The sequence below is a fragment of the Eptesicus fuscus genome, chromosome 8 (genome assembly GCF_027574615.1).
Source record: "Eptesicus fuscus isolate TK198812 chromosome 8, DD_ASM_mEF_20220401, whole genome shotgun sequence".
NCBI classification, from domain to species: domain Eukaryota; kingdom Metazoa; phylum Chordata; class Mammalia; order Chiroptera; family Vespertilionidae; genus Eptesicus; species Eptesicus fuscus.
Genome location: NC_072480.1, coordinates 45,350,849 through 45,374,735, shown reverse-complemented (window position 1 = coordinate 45,374,735; position 23,887 = coordinate 45,350,849). Strand labels below are relative to the sequence as shown.

The 23,887-nt window shown below is 38.8% G+C and overlaps 1 protein-coding gene across 11 annotated transcripts in view; it reads left to right on the top strand.

The window, feature by feature from the left end:
- The window catches only part of KCTD12 (potassium channel tetramerization domain containing 12), a 155,131-nt gene that overhangs the window by 21,261 nt on the left and 109,983 nt on the right, over window positions 1-23,887 (top strand). The window contains exons 2-4 of one of the 11 annotated variants that reach the window (XR_008556749.1): window positions 4,634-4,668; window positions 4,788-4,893; window positions 5,784-5,847. The exons of 6 other annotated variants lie outside the window; for them this stretch is intronic. Coding sequence is in view for 3 of the 5 variants with exons in the window: in XM_054719861.1 (XP_054575836.1) it covers window positions 4,634-4,668; window positions 5,784-5,956 (208 nt within the window). In the remaining 2 variants the exon portion in view is untranslated. Of the gene's footprint in view, window positions 1-4,633; window positions 4,669-4,787; window positions 4,894-5,783; window positions 6,182-23,887 lie in introns of those variants that run through there. 4 more of the 11 variants (XM_054719861.1, XM_054719863.1, XM_054719864.1 and 1 more) reach the window with 4 other exon arrangements.

Sequence of the window (23,887 nt, the reverse complement as noted above, 5' to 3'; positions counted from 1 at the left end):
GAGACTGTGTGAACACAGGACGTATGAGGCTGAGGTAACCCGGCATGCTATTTTACAGCAAAATGTTTTTTTTTTTTTTAAGTAGAAAGAGTAGACGCTACAATAATGATAAAAGTATAGCATAATCTATAATAATAAAAGTGTAATATGCTAATTAGACCAGAAGGCCATCCAGAAGACCTTCTGGACGAAGCCGGGGCTCACAGCCGGCTGCGAGGGCTGAGGCAGCCGCCGCAGCTGTGAGGGCCGAGCCCCTTGCATGAATTTCTTGCATCGGGCCTCTGGTGAATACATAAAACAGTAACACAGTCATTTATTATCATTATCAAGAATCATGCACTGTGTGTAACTGTATGTGCTATACTCTTATACAAGTGGTAGTGCAGTAGGCTTGTTTGCACCAGCATCAGCACAGACACGTGAGTAATGCATTGCTTTACGCTGCAACTCATGTTGGCTGTGACGTCACTAGGCGATAGGACTTTTTCAGCTTCATTAAAATGTTATCGGACCACCGTGGTATGTGGTACATAAGGTCCATCATGAACCAAAACATTGTTAGGTGGTGTATGATTGTGTAAGAATGAGAAGGACAGTATGAGAGGAGAAATGAAAAGCCATCAAACCAGAAGTATCTTGGAGAAAGTGCCTAATTTTCTCTACAAGTAGCTGGTAAAGGCAGCTTGTTTTCCCACCTGGATGAACTGGCCTGAAGGGTGGCTCTCACAGCCTTTTCAGAGGGGTATCCTTTATCTGCCTTTTCCCGTTTGGAAACCTTCCGGAGAAAACATTCCTTTCTGGTAGAAAGAGAGTAAGAGTGAAAGCATTCTTTGTCTGCCGATTCCTGGGACAGCTTTGAAGAGACTGAGTAAATGACTGGTAGTGAGAATCTGTTCCATTTTCATTTGTCTCTGGCAGAGCCTGGTGGCAATTTAATATTCTTTATTATTATTTTACATGCAACTTCCTTCCCAGCTTATGATTCCTGTCAGAACTGTGTATTAGTAGCCATTAGTCATTTTTCTTGGGTTGCCCTATAATGCTTCAAAGGAGGGCTGGTTTACTTCAGTAATTTTGCTTGCAATTTGATTTGCGTTCTCTAGAATCCCAATTTAGTTTCATCAGCACATTTCAACATACAACAGCTGGGCCCCTCGATGGACTCATTTACATACATTAGCAGCTGAAAGCCAGGCTCCAGTGACCCAGAAGATAGCCTGATATTTTCTGGGAGCTTCACCTGACTTTTTTTTTTTTTTTTTAAATAAACGCTGCCTCCCTATTTGTAACTGTGTCAATGACAATATCCTGTGAATGATTAAAACAAAACAAAACAAAACAAAAAACCCCAAAACTGTTGGTTTCCAGACAACTTTTAACCTAAAATGCTTTGATAAAAAGCCTTGAAGGATAATCAGAGGGTATGTTCTGTCCTACTCCAGAGTCAGGTAAGAATATGGTGCCATCCCACTGCTACCATGATAATAACCTGGTTTTTGATAACAGGAAAGGAGCAGAGGGGAGACTCGATAATATAGACATGCCGTTTATATAGCTTTGCCAGGACGCTGCAGTTAACATTCTCCAAGTCTGTTTCCTGCATATTGCTGGGGGAAAAGACTGGACAAAGGCAGTTTAGACATATGCTAGGGAAGGTCTGGGTGAGGTGGGAAGATGCTTACCTGTCAGTCACACCTGGGAACAAGTCAATGGCTAGAATAGGCCCTGCGACGGCAAGGGTGTGAAATTTGAGATACTTAAGTCCTGAACAAAGGAAGTTCTCTCTCTTGCTCTTGGCTCTCTGGCATGCCTGGCTGGTGAGGCTCACATGCCCTGCATTCTCCCCGATGGCCCATAGCTATGTGGATGCCACACAACGGACTAATGGACTTTAACTGGCCTGAAGCTACATCGGACTCAGCTCCACCCTGGAAAGGAAACCCTGGACACTGGCCTTGCTTTTAGTTCTGCTAAAAGCCCCAGCTGCACATTTTCTAGGACTGGTTTAAAGACAATGGGACTTTGCAAACTAAGGGATAGAATTCCATGTAAATAAAAAACCAGTCATTCTCCCATGTCAGTCTTAGAAAATTCCTTTTCTCATGATATCACAAGGACCCCATTCCCACTAGTGACGGAGTAATTATGTAGGGGGCAGAAATAGAATAGTGGGGGCTAGTTATAATTATAAAAAATTTTGACCATGCTCTGTTACCAATTATTGTTCTGTTCGGATTAGAGAAAGCACATTCTAACCTGGCTGAGAGTTGCACGCCCTGGGACAGGAATTCAGTCCATTCTTCTTTTTCTAAGGACTGCCTGTCATCATGGAAAGATGAACAACCTTGTTGCTGAAACAATCTGGTCTTTTACACCCCCCAGCCTGCATTGCCTGTAACCTGTAACCATCATACCTTGCCTACTTCCCCATGCTTGTAATTCCTACTTTTCCATGCAATCTTTGTCTGTCCTGAACAAAGGAAGGCTTATGGGAAGGGGAGAGCAGCTGGAAGGAAGGCTTAATATTCTTTATTATTATTTTACAAATAATAAGCAGCTGGCTTATGGGAAGGGGAGAGCAGAATTTTGTGCATGATCTACTGCTCTCTTATACCGCCGGCATTATTGAAATAAATGCTCATATATGATTCAACTCTGTCTCTGCTTAATTGGCTCAAGTTGTGACAGGGAGCCCAGACTCAGGTTGTCCGGTTTCAATTCCACCCACCCAATCCTCTGGCAACACTATTATAAATATTTTTATTATTAGATAAATGGTAGAGGAATCAGCTTCTTAATTGGCAAGGGGTTGGCGAAAGGCAGATAATCCACTAATCCATAAACATCATTGTGACTGAGACCCTGAGCATGACTCTGGACAGTCATGGCATGAGAAGGACATTGTGTAAGGCTAGTGGAAAACTTGGAATTCTTTTCACCATTTCCTTTGCTTATGTTTAAATTCTTGGACTGTGGTCTTGGTTTGTGTGGTAGGCTGAAAAATGCTTCCCTCTGCCCCACCTCCCTCAGAGATATCTCCATCTGAATTCCTGGACCCTGTAAGTATGATAAAAGTATCTTTGCAGATGTTGATTGAGTTAAGGATTTTGAGATGAGATTATTTGGGTTATCCTGGGGGGCCCTAAAAGCCATTACCAATGCCCTAATAAGAGAGAGGCAGAGGGAGATTTGAGCACAGACAAAAGAGTAGGCCTGTGACCACAGAGGCTGAGATTGGCCACAGGGCCAGGAATGCTGCAGCCACCAGAAACCGGAAGTGGCAAGGAGAGGATTTTCCTAGGGCCTGTGGAGGGAATGTGGCCCTGCCAGCACTTTAATTTCAGCCCAGTGAAACTGATTATGGACATCTGGCCTCTGGACTGAGTGAATTCCTGTTGTTTCAGGCCACCACGTTTGTGGTGATTTGTTATATAGTTATAGGAGACTAATATAGTCCGTAAAAGGATCTATCCTGTCGTCCTTGGACAGGTTGTTTAGTTATTCTAGTATATCAATGTCAGTGTTTGTGTGTTTTTTTTCCTGGAGATGAATTGTTAATTTACTTGATATTTTTCATTTGGTATCTCACTTATGATCCATTTATTCTACTGAATCCTGACTGTTTGGGCAAGTAAGGACCAGTAGGGTGGACAGCATAATTTATTCCATAATTTATTCACCCATAATTTATTCCAGGGCACTGTGGTAGATACTGACTGAAGTAAATAAGACAATATCTTTACTATCAAGCATTGTATTACCACCCTTTTGAATTTGATCTGCTGAAGCGGTCCCCAGACATGGGACAAAACGTTTGTGAACAAGTGACCTGGAAGTCTCAATACCCCAGGAAGGAAAGAGAATATTATCTGCTATATATTGAACATTTATAATTTCACCATTTCACTCCACTTTCCAGTTTCTATGAGAGAGATAGACCCACTGTATTTTATCAACATAAATTGTGTTGTACAGGATACCTTAGATTTGGATTACACTATGGAATGGCTATTGGTATGAGTTACAGATTGCTATGATTATGAACTGAAGTGGGGAAATACAGTCATGACATCCTATTCTCTTTGGCCATTAGCAGAATGCTGTCAGACTTCACCTACACTTTCTCTGTTGTTATTTGGCTGGGGTTCACTGGGGTCAGTTCATTAATTATGAGGCTCTGTATTATAGGTATCACTGAGGATAATGTGGGTCCTTGGGGGAGCCTATTTCCATACAAGTTGTGATGTCCAGTGAAATGTTTCAAGAAAAGCTAATGGATTTTTGGTTTTAGTCAAAGATCCTAGGAATATGGATGAAACAAACTGCTAGAGATTTAAAAAAATGTTCTTTATAAAAGCACTTCATGAGTTTTTCTATTATGAAATTAGAAAACATAACCCCTTTTATAATCATGGACTCCCTCATATAACATTAACTGCTCTTAAAGAGGACAAGTTAGAACATAAGCAACTTGGAAAAACTGAATGGTTTTCTTTTGCAAAGAATTCTAATACGTACTACATGTGCCAATGCATTTGCTAAAGATATCATAAGCATGTATTTTTGAAGACATATTTTATAGCAATTATTAAATGAATTATCAGTTAAATGTAAATGATTCTGTTTTATCTAGTACCTTCCTGATGGAAATGAAAGACCTCTGCAAAGGTAGGTTTGAGCCATGGGTAGAGAAATCTATACTTAAATCTTAATTTTCTTTGTGAGCAAGTACCTGGAAGTTTATAGTTTTCATGTGCTCTCTCTTTTTCACCCATAATTTATTCCAGGGCACTGTGGTAGATACTGACTGAAGTAAATAAGACAATATCTTTACTATCAAGCATTGTATTACCACCCTTTTGAATTCTGAGATACAGAGCAGTTGTGACCAAGGTGGGCCTGATATCAGAATAAGAGGGGAGAGCTGTTTACTTCAGAATGGATCCTCAAACCTCAAGAATAAGTTAAATTCCCCTATGTTGGGATATGGATTATGCATGTATAATTTTTATTTATAAAATAAACCTTTGATAATGAAAATGCTGAAGAACAATCATGGGCTTTGCTCTGAAGGGTCAATGTGAGAATTGACTAGAGAGATGGCATATGAATTATGGATTTTCTTTTTCCAGTGAAATCTCTTTTATCACAATTCCCTAAGAAATGTTATATTGTGCATATTGAAGAGGATGAGAATTAATTTAATTTCCCACCCTCTGTTGTTTATTGATTTATTTATTTTTGTCCAGAAGAAAACACTGTTTTCTTGTACAACTAATTCAATGCAATTATCATATGACCAGTCAAAAGATGTGACAGAATAGCATGCTATGAATATTTGCTTTATGTGATCAGTGTTATGAAGTAGGTATAAATACAATTTTGTTAAATGAAACTATGATAAAAGCATATAGGACATTTTTCTTATTTAAGATGTTCTAATGTATACAAGGAGAATGTTTTCTTTATCTAAGGCAATACATATTGACTTACCTGTCTTAATACTATCTACTAAAAATATAAGAAGAAGGATAATAAAATAATATCATCTAAAGTTGAAATCTGCCAAGCTAAAGTGATTACACAGGTGTTTGGGATCTAGAAAGGAAATTAAAATAAGGGAAATAGAAAAGTAGTTTCTTTGAGTTTGGGATGAAATGACTTTTATGTTTGAAGAAGTAATGTGGGTGCTTGGTCTGTGTGTGGAGGGAAGGGGAGGGGCATTGGGTTGTGGGGAAGGTGAGAAATCACAGGGTTTTAAAACTCAGGCTTTAATCTTCCAGGGGTCCTTCCTGCCTTTGCTGCACACTGTGAGTCCTGCTGCTCATTTCTGACTTCACACAGTTTTGAGTCCTTGACATGGGCACCTCCCAGCTCCCCACTTGGTCAGGAGTCTTGGCTGTCTAAGAATCCGGAGCTGAGGTTCTCATCTGATTGTCAGCCAAAGGAGGTGTGACAGAGCGCAGAGCACAGGATTTCCACACAGAAGACCTTGTTTTGAATCCTGGCAACTAACACTTATTAAATCTGTGACCTCGGCAAGTCATTTATCTTCTTCATACTTCAGTTTTTTCAGTCTACTCACTATAAAACAAAAATACTTCTTAGTTTTGTTTTAAGCACATATAAAATAACATATATAAGTAGCAAGGACTCTGGTGTTTTTTTGTTTTTAAAGAACACTTGTTTGGCTAGTCATTGAAGCACCTCTTGGTGGTACTGAGTGTAGATTGCTTAGAGATATTTCACCAATATTTTACTCTTTTGAAATAATAACAAATGAGCAGAAGATTTAAGACTTTTATGTGCATATGCCTGCATAGATACCCATATACACATAATATTTTTTTGAGGAGACATCTTGTCTTTTCCTTCTCTTTTTAAAAAAAATATATTTTTTCTCAGATCGGCTTCTACCCCCCCTCGCCCCCCCCACACACATTTTTTTCTCAGACTGAGGTTAGTGAGCTTATTTCAAATTTGGACATTGGCATAGGATTGCCAACAGGGACCCCAAAGTTTTGGATTTTGTTTTGGTAGAAACTTTTTGATAACCCTTCATGGGTGAGCCCCACTCTTGCTTCCTATGCTTCCTATTTCTACCGGGGACAACCAGCGTGTGATGCTGCTTGTGGAGTTGACCAGGCCAAGGATCTAAAAAACCCATTCCTCAAGAACATGAATTAGGTTTACGTTTCTTGGGAGGAATTTCTTTTTATGAAGAGGAGTGGGTTGGCCCATTTGGGAAGATTCTCAGGGCTGGGGAAGTTTTAGTTGTTTTCTTCCATAGACGTGCAATCTCTTCCAGGATTTGCAGGTGGAGCTGAGTATTTGCAAATGAAGGTAACAGATGTGATGTATTTGACCTGCATAGAATTAAAAAAAAAAAAAGAATTAGCTGCCAATTTTCAGACTCAGTAGATTTCCCACCCAAATCTAGATTTAAGTTTCTCCTGAAAAATATCTGGCAACATTCAAATATGGAAAAAATCGATCAAGGACAAGTTAGAAGGGCAAGTGATCCCTAGTCCAGACAGTTTTCTCCCACCTGTGTGGTTGCTTAAGTTACCTGTTTGGTCCTTGAAGGCATTTGGATTTGCCATATCCACCCTACACTGAGCATCGCTTACCCACCTCTACCTCTCCTGGCCACATCTTCCCTCTTCCTGCCCTGGCACCCACCCACACATGTATGTTTTTCCAGCATGGCCCATGAGCTCAGTGCAAACAAGAACTGGTCTTTAGAGAAAGAATAGGGCTTACCATGGGAAACCAACGATATTCAAAACCACAAACCATAATTCCAGAAATGTCAGTTCTGTTTCCTGTTTCTTTTGAGATGTGAATAATCTTAGTTTTGAAGCTAAAACTATAATTAGAACATTATAGTGGTAGTGGTATTATGGAATCATTTAAAAAGCAGTGGAGATGGCAAATAAAGGTTGGAATGAAAAGGATGGAAAAAGATAAGTCAGGCAAATTCTCGTTAAACAAATGCGGCTGTATTAATTTATTAAAAATAGACTTTAAGGCAAAAAAGCCTTACTAGACATAAAGACACCATGTTCAATCTCTTGAATAATATAACAATTTAAAATTTGATGCTCCAAATAATACAGTTTCAAAGTAAGTAAAGCAGAATTGCTAGAACTATGAAGGAAAGTGAACAACTGTATGGCCATAGTGGGAGATTTTAACTCATCTTTCTCAGTAAGTAATATAATTAGCTAACAACAAAACCAATAAGGAGAGGGAACATTTTGAGCAACATATTAACAAATTGGATCCAATGGTCACATATAGAACATCTAAGAATTGACGAATATATTTTTTAAAAAACAGATGGGTCATTTATAAAAATTGATACATCCCACGCCATAAAGGGAAATCTAAACAAATTTAAAATATTACCAAAGGACTTATATACTTATATGCATAGCCCATGAACATGGGCAAAAGGGTGGTGAAGACCTGGGGATGGGTGAGTAGGGGCTGGAAGGAGAAGGGATGATGGGGGGGGGGGCGGGGAATGAGATATATCTGTAATACTATCAGTAATAAAAAATATATATAAATAAAAAAATAGAATAGAAAAGGAAAAATATTAATTATACAGAGCATGTTTTCTTTCTTTTTAAAAAATATATTTTTATTGATTTCAGAGAGGAAGGGAAAGGGAGAGAGAGAAATACCAATGATGAAAGAGAATTATTGATTGGCTGCCTCCTGTATGACCTCTATGAGGGATCGAGCCCACAACCTGGCATGTGCCCTTGACCACAATTGAACCCAGGACCCTTCAGTCTGCAGGCCAACACTCTATCCACTGAGCCAAATCAGCTAGAGCTTTTCTTTCTTTTTAAAAAATCTTTATTGTTGAAAGTATTACATATGTCCCTTTTTTTCCCCATTGACCCCTTATAGCCCGCCTCCAACCTTCGTCCCAGGCCTTCACCATCCTATTGTCTATGTCCATGGTTTATGCATATATGCATAGTTTTTTGGTTAATCTCTTCTCACCCACCCACCCACCCCCTCCTTCCTTCTGAGATTCGTCAGTTTGTTCCATGCTTCTATGTCTCTGGATCTATTTTGTTCAACAGTTTATTTTGTTCATTAGATTCCACATATGAGTGAGATCATGTGATGCTTGTCTTTCTCTGACTGGCTTGTTTCACTTAGCATAATACTCTTTTAACCACAAATTAATGAATTAGAAATCACTAACAAAAGGATCATAGAAAAAAATCAATATATGTGGAAATAAAGAAAAATTCTAAATAACCTATAGGTCAAAGAAGAAATCATAATAGAAATTAGAAAATATTGAGAATCACACCAAAATAATGATACCACATATAAAAACTCATGGGGTTCAACCAAAGATGTATAGAAGGGAATTTTTAACCATAATTTTATATTTCAGAAAACTTTAAGCTAATACATTAAAAAATATAGATAAATTCCTAGAAAAATATAAATTCCCAAAACTGACTTAGAAAAAATAAAAAGCCCTTCTACAATGAATACTACAAGTTCAGAAAACTTTTACCACTAGTTTTATAAAGTCTTTAAGAAACAAATATTTAATACTATGCAAACATAGAGAATTAAAAAAGAGGAAGAGTGTCTAGAATAAAAAACTTAGAATCAACATGAAAAAGAAAATCCATGGAAAATGATGCAAAAGACTTGAACATTTCACAAAAGAGATTTTTTTTGTATTTAAAAAAATAGCTTTATTGAGGTATAATTGATATACAAAAAACTGGACATATTTAATGTATATAAACACTACATCACTACAAACAAGATAATAAAATATTCATTTCCTGAAAACATTTCCTTCTGCTTCCTCTTTCCCTACTTTCTTCTGTGGTAAGAACACTGCCTAGGATCTCTTCTCTTCACAGATTTTTAAAGTTATAATACCAAATTGTTAAATATAGACACTATATTGTACAGTAGATCTCATGCAAAGATCCTTATCCTCAAACCCTCTCCTACCCTCGCCCCCATTCCCTGTCTCCTCTCTCTCTTGTCCAGGGACCACAATGGTCCTATTCATTGGCATATTCAGGAGCATACAAAATAAGAACAGGATCTGGTTCATAGCGTATTTTCAGTAAATATTTATGTAAACTGTAATAAATGCACATAGTGGAAATCATCCAAATGGAAAATAAAAAGCACAAAGAGAAAGTGAATGGAATAATAAGAGAAGGAGGCCAAAGGTGAAACTGGAACAGTGACATGCAAAGCATGCAAGAGTCCAGGAGAGGCCCAAAGGGTAGTAGGCGGGATGTAGAAGGGTGTTCAGGATTGTACATCAGAACCAGCTGGAATATCGTTGGTGGTAGGGAACTGAACATCTAACTAAGTTAAGAGTGGCTTAAACAACAGGCTTTTATTATTTCACTAGAGGCCCGGTGCACGAAATTTGTGCATGGGGGTGGTGGTGAAGGGGTGGGGATTGTGTGTCCCTCAGCCCAGCCTGCACCCTTTCCAATCTGGGACCCCTCAAGGGATGTCTGACTGCCCATCAGGATCGGGTCTAACATCCCTCTCACAATCCAGGATTGCTGGCTCTCAACCGCTCGCCTGCCTGCCTGCCTGATTTCTCCTAACCGTTTCTGCCTGCCAGCCTGATCACTCCCTAATCACTCCCCTGCCAGCCTGATCAATGCCTAACTGCTCCCCTGGCAGCCCGAACACCCCTAACTGCTCCCCTGCCAGCCCAGTCACCCCTAACTGCCCTTCCCTGCAGGTGTGGTCCCCCCCAACTGCCCTTCCTTGCAGGCCTGGTCCCCCCCCAACTGCCCTCCCCTGCCGGCCATCTTGTGTCCACATGGAGGCAGCTATCTTTGACCACATGGGGGTGGCCATCTTGTATGTAGGTGTGATGGTCAATTTGCATATCGCCTCTTTATTATATAGGATATACTAGCTTGGGGATAGATAGTTCCAAGATTGATTAGTTCAGTACTTCTTCCATGTTAAGGCTCTATATTAGTTTTTGGTGATTGTCCTGGTTTTCCTCTTATGGTCACAAAAAGGCTGTCACAGTACCAAATATCAAAAACTCAGTTCAAAGACAGCAATTGTGCATGTAAAGAACTTACCCTCAGGTTCCATTGGCCAGTATCAATTCCTAAAAAAACTACAAAGGGGAATATTTTCTTGACTGCTTTAGGCCAACATGGTTCATCTTCTGAGGCTGGGGGAAAGGCCTGCTTTCCCTGAGCATCCTGTTGTCCCACACCTGGACACAACTGGCACTGTTAACAAGGAAGTAGGTGCGTGTCCTCACGATGGAAAGTAATGCATGCCTGAGAGACAACCAAGAGTGTACCTGCCACAGAATTTAAGTGAAGAGATGCACAAGGAAGGAGTCAGTTGGGTCAATTGTAGCTGGGTGGTCATGCATATAAGGTAAGGATTAAATGTGACATTTGGGTTGGATAACAAAGTGAACATTCATGGCAGTGGTAAGAGCCATTTCTGGGGAGGAAATTAGGGGGATCAGACCAGGTTATGAGTTAAAGAGTAAGTGGGAGAGGGGAGTGGAAGTAGGGAAGAAAGGCAACTCTTTCAAGCATGCCATGAGGAAAATGAGAGACAATGGAGCTGGCTTGGGCCTCTATTCTGTTCCTAGCTGGGAACCCTATACATTTTGTTCCTCAGCCAGAACTGTGTCAGCTGTGGCATTCCCTGCCTGTGTATTTCAGAAATTTTAAAATAATTTCCAGATCTGATAATGTTAGTGTATTTCCCACTCATCTGACTATCCTAGTTACTTTGACCCTTTAAAAATATATTTTTATTGATTTTAGAGAGGAAGGGAGAGAGAGAGAGAGATAGAAACATCAATGATGAGAGAAAAATCATTGATTGGCTGCCTCCTGCATACCCCATACTGGGAATCAAGCCGGAAGCAACCTGGGCATGTGCCCTCACAGGGAATCAAACCATGATCTCCTAGATCCGTGGTCGGCAAACTGTGGCTAGCAAGTCACATGCGGCTCTTTGGCCCCTTGAGGGTGGCTCTTCCACAAAATACCACGGCCTGGGTGAGTCTATTTTGAAGAAGTGGCGTTAGAAGAAGTTTAAGTTTAAAAAATTTGGCTCTCAAAAGAAATTTCAATCGTTGTACTGTTGATATTTGGCTCTGTTGACTAATGAGTTTGCCGACCACTGTCCTAGATCATAGGTTGGCACTCAATCACTGAGTCACACCGGCTGGGTTGACCCTTCTTAGTTCCAACAATTCCTTCATGAGATGCGGGAATGAGAACTATGTACAGGGTGTTAAAAAGAAATGCATACACTTTTCTTCTGATAGCTCAATTAATGTTTCTTTCTTTCTTTTTTTTTTTTTAGATTTAACCCATTGGAATTAATAAATATTCAAAGTGTATATACATTTTTTGAACATCCTATATATGCTTTTGTTTAATGTATAAGTAACTCTTTCCTCATTATAAAATTATATCTATTCATCACAAAAACTACAAAAATGGAAAAGATGCAGAAGGAAAAAGAAAAAAATATATATGATCCTAATCCACAGAACTAATGGGAGATAACATATTGCTATGTTTTTCTTTTAGCTTCTCCCCCATCCTCATATATATTTATTTTATATAGCAAAAAACTGTACATTCTGTTTTATGACCTCCTTTTTTCTTGACAAGTTGTCATCTCATAAAACATACTTTGTGAATACATTCTATTTGTATGAATAGATCATTTAATATTCTTCAGTTTTGAACATTTACATTGCTTCCAATTTTTTATTGTGTATTTCTGTCTGACTATGACATATTATCTTGGGATAGGTTTGTTGCCATGGGATGAATAGGTCAAAGAACAGAAAATGATTTCAAAGTTTTTGGCAGGGCAGCGGTTTGGTTAAATGTATGTGCTCTGGCTTGTGCTTGGTTCCAACTCAGATTCTGGCGCTTTCTTGATGTGTGACTTTGCATAAGTAACTGACCCAAGTCTCAGTTTTCTAATCTGTAAAATGTGGATCATGATATCTACCTCACAGGGCTCTTAGTAAGCTAAATAACTATTTATAAAGTGCTTTTATTACAGTGTTTAATGATAAATATGAACTTTTTCTAGAGATGGTGCATCAACTTATGACTTCCAGCAGAGTCTATTTTATTTTAATCTACTAGCTATCAAGTTTAAGATATGGGTGTATAAAACCTACAATAAAACTCTATGGCTAATGTGTTCAAAGACACTTATCTTAATGACTTTGGGATCAGTACATCTTTAGCCTTCAGGTTTCCTCCCTTAGGCCAAATATCTCAGGTTCAGATGTAACATTGTGTAGGCCACAGAATGTTCTCTAAAATATATTTGCTTTACCCTTCACTGGGTGTCTTTAGCTAGTACATTCTGGGTAGAATCTCTAACACTTGATTAAAGCACTTATATAAATGTGAGCAGTTCTTAAACTATTTATTCCTCAAAGGGCTTTTCCTACTTTTAACTTACTTTAGTTTCTTTTATATATTAAACCACTAGGACTAAACAAAGCTATAAATTGGCTTTGAATAAAAATAATGCTTAGATCTGTGAAAAAAATCACTGATCCCAAATGTAACCTTTATGTCTTCTGGAATCTCTCAGAACAATGGAAAGGCAATCTTAATAAATTTGCTGAATGCTAAAGGATTTTCAATAACTAGTAAGCTGTTCCATAGCTCTGATCGTGTCTGACTTTTTCACTCTGTACCCTGAGGCTCAGTTCCAGCTCATGAAAGTTTTCTAGCCCATGGATTTGCTCTAGTCAGGCAGTCATGGAGCCTGGAGTCCAACCCTCACATGATAATGTTCGTGGAGTTTGAGAGTAATCTTTGGGGGAATAGAGCCAAGTTTGTTCACCTGGCACTTTCATGTACCAGAAATAGCCCCTTCTGAATGTGTAGTTACCAAACAGACCTTAGATGTTATTTTTAATATGTAAGCTTATTTTCAATATAAGCTTATTTTATTATTTAATAAGCTTCATATATAAGCTTATTTTTATATATTGTTTTTCAATATAAGCTTTTATGACAAAACAAAATTCAAATAATTAGAATAATTATTTATGATGTGATTTGTTTTTCAGAACTTTAATTTCTGTATCTCTGTAAAGGGTTTTGCAGTGGTCTGCTGGATTTGGCATGCACTGGCTCAATCAGAGGCAATCGCTACTTGCATACATTGGTTAAGGCCATGTTGGTAGCTTAAAATCATCCATGGTGGGGTTATTTACACCATGGTAATCAGCAAACACCACAATGAGGTTGTTCCCCCATCCATGCGCCAACTCCCCTCACCCCATGCTGGCTAGCAAACATTTACCAATAGGCCACTGCTTTTCAGATAGGCCACTGCTTTTACTAGTAAAGGCACTAGAAATTTTAACCTATCAGGCCAAAGTTTAACATATTTAAAGTGAAATAAAAGGTTAGTTATCAGGTATTGCACATTCTACCAGCGGTTGTTTGTGAAATGCTACCATTTACTCAAAAATACTAGTAGTCATTTAGAACATGACAGACAAATTGATTGTGGGAAGAAAAGAAACCACAAATAGGAGTCACACATTACAGTCAATGTAGAAAAATAGACAACAGAGGTAAGAAAATAGAAAACCCAAGGGAAAAAATCTTGAAGAATGAAGGACAGGAAGAAGACACTGCTAAACAAAATTGACACTAAAATTGAATTTGAGAGCTTAAAAAAGGCATCGAAATGAAATAGTTTTGAAAATGGTCAAGAATGCCAACTTGGTGAAGTAATGTCTTTCCAAGGTGACATTTGCTGACATGGAAAGTGGCACTAAACACAGAAGCTTCTGAAAAACAACATATTTTGCCTTTGGCATTTTGGGACACATTTAGAGAATAACATTATGGGTAGCTAACCATATATTTATTGTCCAAAGTAGGACTTTTGTGAATGAAAGGGGGTTGTATGAATAATTACTTCTGAGAAACAACATAAGCCAAAACCGTTGAGGCAAACCTGTATATATGTACATGCTAATTATAGGCCACCCAGTTTCCAATCCAATAGGTTAAAATAACTTGACTGATAAATATTACAATGAAATTTTTTAAATAAATATTTTAGCCTATAATTATATATAATTAGGCATTTTCCCCTTATGAGAAGGTTAAAAAAGTAAAAGGAGGTGATTCAGAATAGTGTTGACTAAACAATAAAAAATGTGAGGACCTGGCCTCACATATCACAGCACATTCCTGTGGCCCCATCTGCCTCTTGTCCCTTCTGATGGTGGGGTCCCGAGGTAACTGTTCTTGTTATAACTGTCAATGCTGGAAATTGTAGGTCCAGAAACTCTCCAACTTCTAGTTACTTATCAAGTCTTCTTCATTATATTGTGTCTTGTAATGTTTCTAACCTCTTTTCTTTGTCCTGCTGAAGTGGTTAAGTTTCTCACATCTCCCAATGCTTGGGTAGGAATCCTTAGTATCGTGTGAGAACATGACTGCCTTTTAAAGTAAGGTGACCAGACGTCCCGCTTTTGGCAGGACAGTCCTGATTTTTAACAATTTGTCCCGCGTCCCGCAGCGTTTTAAAGAAGTCCCGATTTTTGGAAAGAATGCACAACATGTCGGGCCTCAGAGGGAGGGTAGGGGAGGGTGGGGGTAAAGGGAGAGATCAACCAAAGGACTTGTGTGCAAGCATATGAGCCTAACCAGCGGTTAAGGACAACAGGGGGGTGGGGGCATATGTGGGGAGGGGTGTGGGCTGGGAATGGGGGGATGAGGACAAATATGTGATACCTTAATCAATAAAGAAATTTAAAAAAAAAGAAAAAAAAGAATGCACAACAAGCTAGGGAACAGCGGGAGAACGGGAAGGGAATATACGGTTTTCGGCAGCCATGTGGCTATTTAGCCAGGATATGAGTTTTATATTATTTTTGTTAATTTTATAATGTTAAACTTTAATAATAACAAATAATTGTTGAGAACTGATTATCGAGAACTGCTTATCAAAGTTTGCATTGTTGATCAGTTGTTAGAATTCGACCACCATTGTTTGGACTTAATGAACAATGGCAGTTTTTGGGATTGGCAACGACGAAAACATTTTGTAACTGTCTCTCAGACGATACACATCGTACTGCGTGCTAGTAAGCTAGTTAAACAAGTGATGTCATTACAAATCAGCTATTCAGATAATTTAGGTAAGTGATTTATTTATTTCATAAATACATAAATTTTCTTGAATTTAGCAGACAGTACTCATATTATTTATATTTTATAGTGGCGGCAAAAAGTCTAGCACCGGCCTTGAAAGTGACACTTACAACTTACGTTACGGCAAATTCAGAGGAAAAATAATACAAGTTAGTATTGTTATTATTTAGAAAGAAATATAGGATTAAAATAATTTTTAAAATATAGTTACTTTATAACAATCAATTTATAAACTAACAATAAAATATGTTCATGTAATTATGTACCTACTTACTGTGTTTTTAAGCAATATGTATATAATAATTTATAATATAATTTTAAATTATTTTTTTAGATTTTTAACATAATGAGTAAGAAAAGAGGATGCAAATTCAACGATGATCTAAGAAGTGAATTTCCTTTTATCAAAAAAACCAAAAGCGATTACAATATAGACCAAATTTTTAATCAAGAACCCCCCCACCCCCTGGGGCCGAAACCAGTTTGGCTCAGTGGATTGAGCATCGGCCTGCGGACTCAAGGGTCCCAGGTTCCATTCAGGTCAAGGGCATGTACCTTGGTTTCTGGGCACATCCCCAGTAGGGGGGTGTGCAAGAGGCAGCTGATCGATGTTTCTCTCTCATCGATGTTTCTAACTCTCTATCCCTCTCCTCTTCCTCTCTGTAAAAAATCAATAAAATATATTTAAAAAAAAAAGAACACCCCCTCCTCCCAGCCCCCGGTCAATGGTGTCCCGCTTTACCAATGTTAAAATCTGGTCAACTTATTTTAAAGGAGGCTCACCAACTATCAATTCCATGGTTTTTCCTTTTTCAAAGTTGCCATCCCTCATCTTAGCTGTATCCTTTCGCCAGCTATGAAAACATCTTTCTCAGAGACTCATATGATTTCTCTAGAAAATCACCAATTTTCTGATTTTTGTGGCTTTTATAAGAGCCTTGATGAATTATTTACCCCACTTGTGCCCCTATATCTAGACATGCCTTTCTCATGATATAATAGAGCTTGGAACTGCAAGGGCGATTTCATACTCTAATGCTTTGACCATATTTTACAGTGTATTCATTTTACTTTCTAGGAAATGGGTCAACATCTTTAAAAATTTAGTACATGAGGCAAGGGACTCAAATGCTTTTTCCTGGAGCTCTCTTCACAAGCATATTTCTAGAAATCTTATGGTCATCCTGTAAGGAAAGTGGTCATAAGACTATGTTCTCATTCCCTTCACCCTGAACGTCACAGTGAGCATCCAATATACCTTTCTGTGATGACGGAAATGTCCTACATCTGTGCTGTCCAATATCATAGCCATTTGCCACATGTGGCTATTGAACACGTGAAATCTGACTAATATGACTGAGAAGTAAATTTTCAATGAATTGAATTTAACTTCATTTAAATGTAAATAGCCACATACAGTGAGCAGCGACTGATCAATGGTACAGCCTTGTGCCAATCCATTGGCTATAAAATCTGTCTATCCAGTGATGCCGTTGCCGCCACAGTGATGCTGTCGTCACAGTTCCATTCAGCAGCATTGCCCCAGGTAGGAATGACCTGTAAGGGCCCACATTGATCTCACTGAGATCATTTAAATCCCTCACTGCGATTTCCCACAGTATCAAGGAGCTGAATTCAGAGGGGGAAGCTAGTCTATGGTGTAGATATACACTACACCAGAATTTGGACTACTTCTGGCCAAACCCCTTCTCCCCCAAAGATTATAAACATTTATGAAGGGTCTCCAATCTAATGTAAGTATAAAAGAAGACAGTAATCCCACTTCTAGGAATATATCCCAAGAACTCAGAAACACCCATCAGGAAGGATATATGCACCCCTATGTTCATAGCAGCACAATTTACAATAGCTAAGATTTGGAAACAGCCTAAGTGCAGATGAGTGGATTAGAAAATTGTGGTACATCTACACAATGGAATACTTTGCTGCTGTAAAAAAGAAGGAATTCTTACCAGTTGCAACAGCATGGATGGAACTGGAGAGCATTATGCTAAGTGAAATAAGCCGTCAGAGAAAGATAAATATCACATGATCTCACTCATTTGTGGAATATAATCAACAACATAAATTGATGAACAAAAATAGAACCAGAGACATAGAAGCATCGAACAGACTGTCCAACCTATGAGGGAAGGCGGGGGTGAGGGGGTAAGAGATCAAGCAAAGGACTTGTATGCATGCATCTGAGCATAATCAATGGGCACAGAAAGTAGGTGGGTGAGGGCATGTGCTGGGGGATGGGAGCGGCCAGGGAGAGGACAATGGGGGAAAAAAGAGACTCATGTAATATTTTAAACAATAAAGAATTTAAATTTAAAAATATAAATGGAGAGGGCTCAAGACAGTACTATGAACACTGAATACTATGTTTATACTATTCATAACAATACTGTGAATAACTGTCATCATCTCTGACTCAATTCCTCTTATTATTGTAACCATTAGAGCTTCCAAGTCTTCTCTGTCCATGATAATGACAGAGTACAGGACAGAAGTGGTTCATGTTATAGCCATTGATGGTGCCAATTGCTCCTTCCACAAGGGTGGGCAAGAGAGCGCCTACTCTAATCATCTCTCTCTGCTCTCTTTTCTGCCAATGTACTTTTTTTCTCTCCTAGACATGTCAATATGCACTCACATCTCCTTACAGAGGAAACATTGTTATCGTTCCCCATGAGAAACATTCTTAGATGACCATGCTAGGCACGACATGATTCTTATCTCCAGTCTTGGCTCATTGTTCCAGAGATGGGCACCTGTCCTAAAGACAGCCAATTCATAGGTTATGCAGAGGCCTATACCATGATCTGGCCTCCAAAGATAAGCTGTGTGTGCCATCTAAACTCTGTCTGTCAGGTATGTGATCTGTGAATTATAATGATAGGTCAGCTGTGGGAGCAGAAACTGAAAGATTGCTTAAAAGAAAGCCAGGGAGTAGTTAGTGTTGGCGCCATGAGGATCATGACAAACCAAAGTCATGAAGAAGCAAGAATGATGAGGAAGATGAAAAGGCAGAAACTATGAGTAAGCAGAATATATAAGGCAGGACAGATAAACAGATTAGCAACCCATCTCTAGCTACTGAATTGTTCCGGGGAGACAGAGTAAATAATTAGAATATATAATAATACACTTGTTAAATATAATAATTACATAAGATTAAATACAATGTCTTATATAATAATGCATTAAATGTATTTTAAAGATAATGAAAATAAAATATGAAATATTTACAATATAAAATTAGACATACTGTAGTAATAGATGAGAGTGGAAGGCACAATGAGGTGGGGCTGTGGTTTGTTGTTGCCTTTAGAAACCAAAATACTGATATCACAGGTCTCACCTCGTATAATAATTCTTGTTCTTTCAAATAATTTTCTTTTGATGATGCTATTTTTAAGTGATTGTTGCCCTTTCCTCTTTCTGCAAGAAGTGTCTGAGTGTGAGCAGAAGAGGAACCTGAGGACGTTATTGAAACTTAGGCCCAAGCAATGGAATGTTGCAATCGACCGTGGTGGAACAGCTGTCACAAACAGCTCCTTCTGGCAGCCAGCAATTAGGAAAGAGGCATCTTGGAGTTCAGTGTGAACACAACAATGGGCCATCTGGAGGCCAAAAGGCATGGCAGTGACTCATGTTGAATATTGCAAGAAACAGTGTGTGCACCACACGTGTGTGAACACATATGTCAGTGTTAGGAATTTTTCAGGTCATGAATGTTTTTAATTTTAAAGGAGTGTTAACTTGAAATAGTGATGTGGTGCTATTGGCCTAAATAATATTAGAAAACTTTGATCTTTTAATTATATATTTTAAAATTTAGAAGGAACTGAATAATTAGGTTTAATTTAATGCACTACCTAAAGGCAAAAATATATAAGATTTCCCCCCCACATCCTAATAGTCTAGCACACGTGACATCAACAGGTACACACTATCAGAATGTCTAACCATAACTCACTTTCCCTAACTGTAATCTTATAGTAAAGAATAGTCCACAGGTTTACAATGGAGTCAAAATTCTTCACAAATTGATATTTTTAAGACAAGCTTGGAGCTACTATTGACAATGTATTAATGAATTCTTCAGTTTTTCTGAGCCATAATTTCTTCATCAGAAAAATGGGAACCAAAGTAGTTGATCTTTCCAATTCATAAAATATTGTATTCATCAGAGGAGTTCATATAAAAAAAAAAACTACTTTGAAAAGTATAACACCTCATCCTATATAATAAAAGCCTAATATGCAAATTGACCGATCGGCGGAATGACCTGCGGAACAACTGGTTGCTATGATGTGCACTGACCATCAGGAGGCAGATGCCCCCAGCCTGCAGGCCCTAGGCCAGCCAAGGCAGGTGCCAGTGGGGGCCCCCAGATTGCCCTGCCAGTCACCCCATAGATTGGCCCCGATCACTGGCCAGGCCTAAGGACCCTACCCGTGCACAAATTTCATGCACCAGGCCTCTAGTACATATATAAGAAGTAGAGCAAGATTTCATTCATTCATTTATTGAATCTACTGAGTATATTTCATTGTTCACATATGTATAATTATATTATACTAGGGGCCCAGGGCATGAATTTGTGCACCTTGAAATGAACTGTGGGCCATGAGGCTGCAGTGGACACAGGAATGGGTCTCGGCCCATCCTCCGTGCCCCCGCCTGGCCCCTCCTGCTGTGGCCGCTGGTTCCCTGTCTGCTGGCAGCCCTGTTCCCGCTGCCACCACTTCCATGCGCTGATGGCACCGGCCCTGCTCACATCCACTGATGGTGCATAGCGATTGAGGCCAGTGCCAGCAATGGGTATGAGCAGGCCATCAGCGGGTGTGAGTGGCAGCTGCTGCCCTGATCGCCCGTCAGGAGCAGGGGGAGGTGGAGAAGCCCTCAGGGGCAATTGGGGCTGTGAGCCACCACTTGCACCTGCTGATGGTGCTGAGTGATAGGGACCAGCGCCAGGAGTTGGCAGTGGGTGCGAGCAGGGCTGGCGCTGGCAGCAGGTGCGAGTGCCGGGCAGGACCATGGTGCGTGGGAGCAAAGAATTTTCAGTAACCACCAGAGGCTTGCCCCGATGACAGTGACTGGCACCCTGTCTTGGTCTGGTTCCCTGCTCACCTGCTCCACCATCCCGCCATGGCCGACACCTGCCATGTTCCACATATCATAGCAACTGGTGGTCAGCGCACGTATTAGCAACCGATTGTTCGGTTGTTCTGCCGTTCAGTCTATTTGCATATTAGGGTTTTATATATACAGATTCTATAGACTATGCCAGTGGTCGGCAAACTCATTAGTCAACAGAGCCAAATATCAACAGTACAACGATTGAGATTTCTTTTGAGAGCCAAATCTTGTAAAATTAAACTTCTTACAACACCACTTCTTCAAAATAGACTCGCCCAGGCTGTGGTATTTTGTGGAAGAGCCACACTCAAGGGGCCAAAGAGCCGCATGTGGCTCGCGAGCTGCAGTTTGCCGACCATGGGACTATGCTAATTGCTAGGATCACATTGATGAAAAAGACAGGTTCCTGTTTGTGTGGTCTCTTTACAGGGGGCAAAATCAAATGGGAAATTCTTGTGAGTTTCTATGTTACAGGTAGGAGTAGAATGGAAGGTAATCATACATTTCAGGACTATGTCATAGGATGGCTGTGAGAACCAAATGTGATAACTATTATAAACAAACAGGACCCTGCTATAAAATATAAAATGAGGAGAGAAAAGAAGTTGGAAGAAGGTTGAATATTGGAAATATCTCCAAACTAAGGATAGGTATAAAGAAAAAAATAAAAGAGAGAAGAGAGTAGAAAGTTAACAAAGATGGAGGTGGAAAATGAGAGAAAGTAATACATGGGAAATATAAACAAATTGTCTGAAAATATATTTTCAGAGTTTACTTAGTTCAATATGTTAAATTCATAGGTCTTATTCTAGTAATATTTCCTTCAAAAATTGGGTGAAAAGTACATTTAAAAAAAAGAAAATAAATCTCTTTGACTTTTACATTCAAATCCTAAATTAGTTTGCTTCTACCTTAAAGAAATACAGGTCAGTTCTACAAAAATGTCTGCATTTGTCCTTTATCCTGAGCCTGTCTATTCAGCAACTTCACTCAAAAAGATCTTTGCTCTGGAGTTGGAGAAGGACAAAACACTGTTGTAGAAGTATTTAACCCCGTTGCCCATAGATTTCTACTTGTCTGTGGGAGCACACATTCTGGCTAAGATTAACACCAAAGCTTCATATTTCTAAAGAATAAGTCTTGCTGGCCTATGTACGTCATGTTTCATTGGTTTTTTTTGAAGGAAGAAAGACAAGATTGAAATGCTTTGTTGATGTAAGAACAAAGGTAAGCTAGGGAATCTGGAAAATGGGGAGCAGTATATTTTCAAAGTGATTGTACCTTTCTCCTCAGTCTTTATGATTCTGCTAGTCACATTCTGGTTGAAAATCTAATCTTGTTCCAAGACTAGAGGTATAAATCGATACTCTCTTGATAACATAGAAGATGTTTAAAGGCAAAACTATTTGATTATTTTTACTCTGACATATAGAGAAACTGTCATTGTAATCAAATCGAATTAGTATGACTGTATTTGAAGCTTTCATAAAAGTAAAATACTTGTTTGTGAGCAGTAATTTTGCTGGTATTATCTGGTCATCTCTCTTCTTTGATCTCTAGCATTTTTGCTAATGCTTTGAGATTTAAACTCTAATCATTACCTACTTGATTCACTCATGAATCGCAAATTATTTTGCTGAAGTAAAACACTTGCCCTGATATTTAGGGCAAGTTTTAATAATTTTTCTTCTTCTGGAGTGACTAATTTTAAAGGGAAAAATTCTGAGTTATATTCACACTTTCCATGCATGCATTATTTTGTGACAAATTTTCCTGTGAGCATGAATAATTTATTTTTGGAACAAAAATTTGGAGGAACAGAGGTGTCAGGGCCAAAGCATCTACAAGTGGATTTTCTACAAGGGGAACAGCTTATCTTAAATTTATGCTGCAATCAAGAATATAGGGAGATAAAACCTTCTTACATTGTCACTGCAGGGAGGAAAAGGACAAATGAATACTTATTGCTTCATATCTCTTCTTACATATCTTGCCAGAAAAATATTTTTTTGGTCAAAGTATCTTTGCTAAATTTATCTCCAGAGGGATCCTGGTGTTCAATAGAATCTTCTGGTGTTCCAGAAAGAAAAATTACTCAGTGTGATGATATGTTTTATTTCCTTTCAAATAATTCCAGGAATAGGTCATAAAAAATTTGGTCAGCAAGTGTTCCAGACCAAATCTTGGGGATTAAGTTGCCAAATTAAGACAGAGAGGTTACAGAATTCTTTTCTGTGATGGTTTAACTGTTACTGTGTCAAGGTGAAAAGTAGCTTTATATTTATTTCAGAGAATGAAACATGGAATAAATACAGTTTTGCTTATGTTCAGCTTTCTCGTTTTAAAGTGAGAGGATAATCTTTTGTGAAAATATTTTTAAAACTTGAGATGAAGCTCTAACCCGTTTGGCTCAGTGGATAGAGCATCGGCCTGCAGACTGAAGGGTTCCAGAGTCGATTCTGGTCAAGGGCATGTACCTTGGTTGTGGGCACATCCCCAGTAGTGGGTGTGCCGGAGGCAGCTGATCGATGTTTCTCTCTCATTGATGTTTGTAACTCTCTATCCCTCTCCCTTCCTCTCTGTAAAAATAAATCAAATATATTTAAAAAAGATTGAGATGAAGCAAAGAAAAAATAGAAAGACTCATGGATACAGACAACAGTATGGTGATTGCCAGAGGGAAGTGGAAGTAGAGGGAGGTAGAAGAAGGTAATGGGGGGATAAATGGTGATGGAAGGAGACTTGACTTGGGGTAGTAAACACACAATACAGCACACAGATAATGTATTGTAGAACTGTATACCTGAAACCTGTATAATTGTATTAACCAACGTCACCCCAATAAATTCAATTAAAATAAAATAATATAGTAATTGCATTGAAAGAAAAAAGCATACCATTAAATTAACTCCTGTGATGTGTGGTGAAAGGTATGATTCATTTTATTCTGCAGCACACACACATCAACTCTTTATTGTGTTCTGCAAATACACACACACACA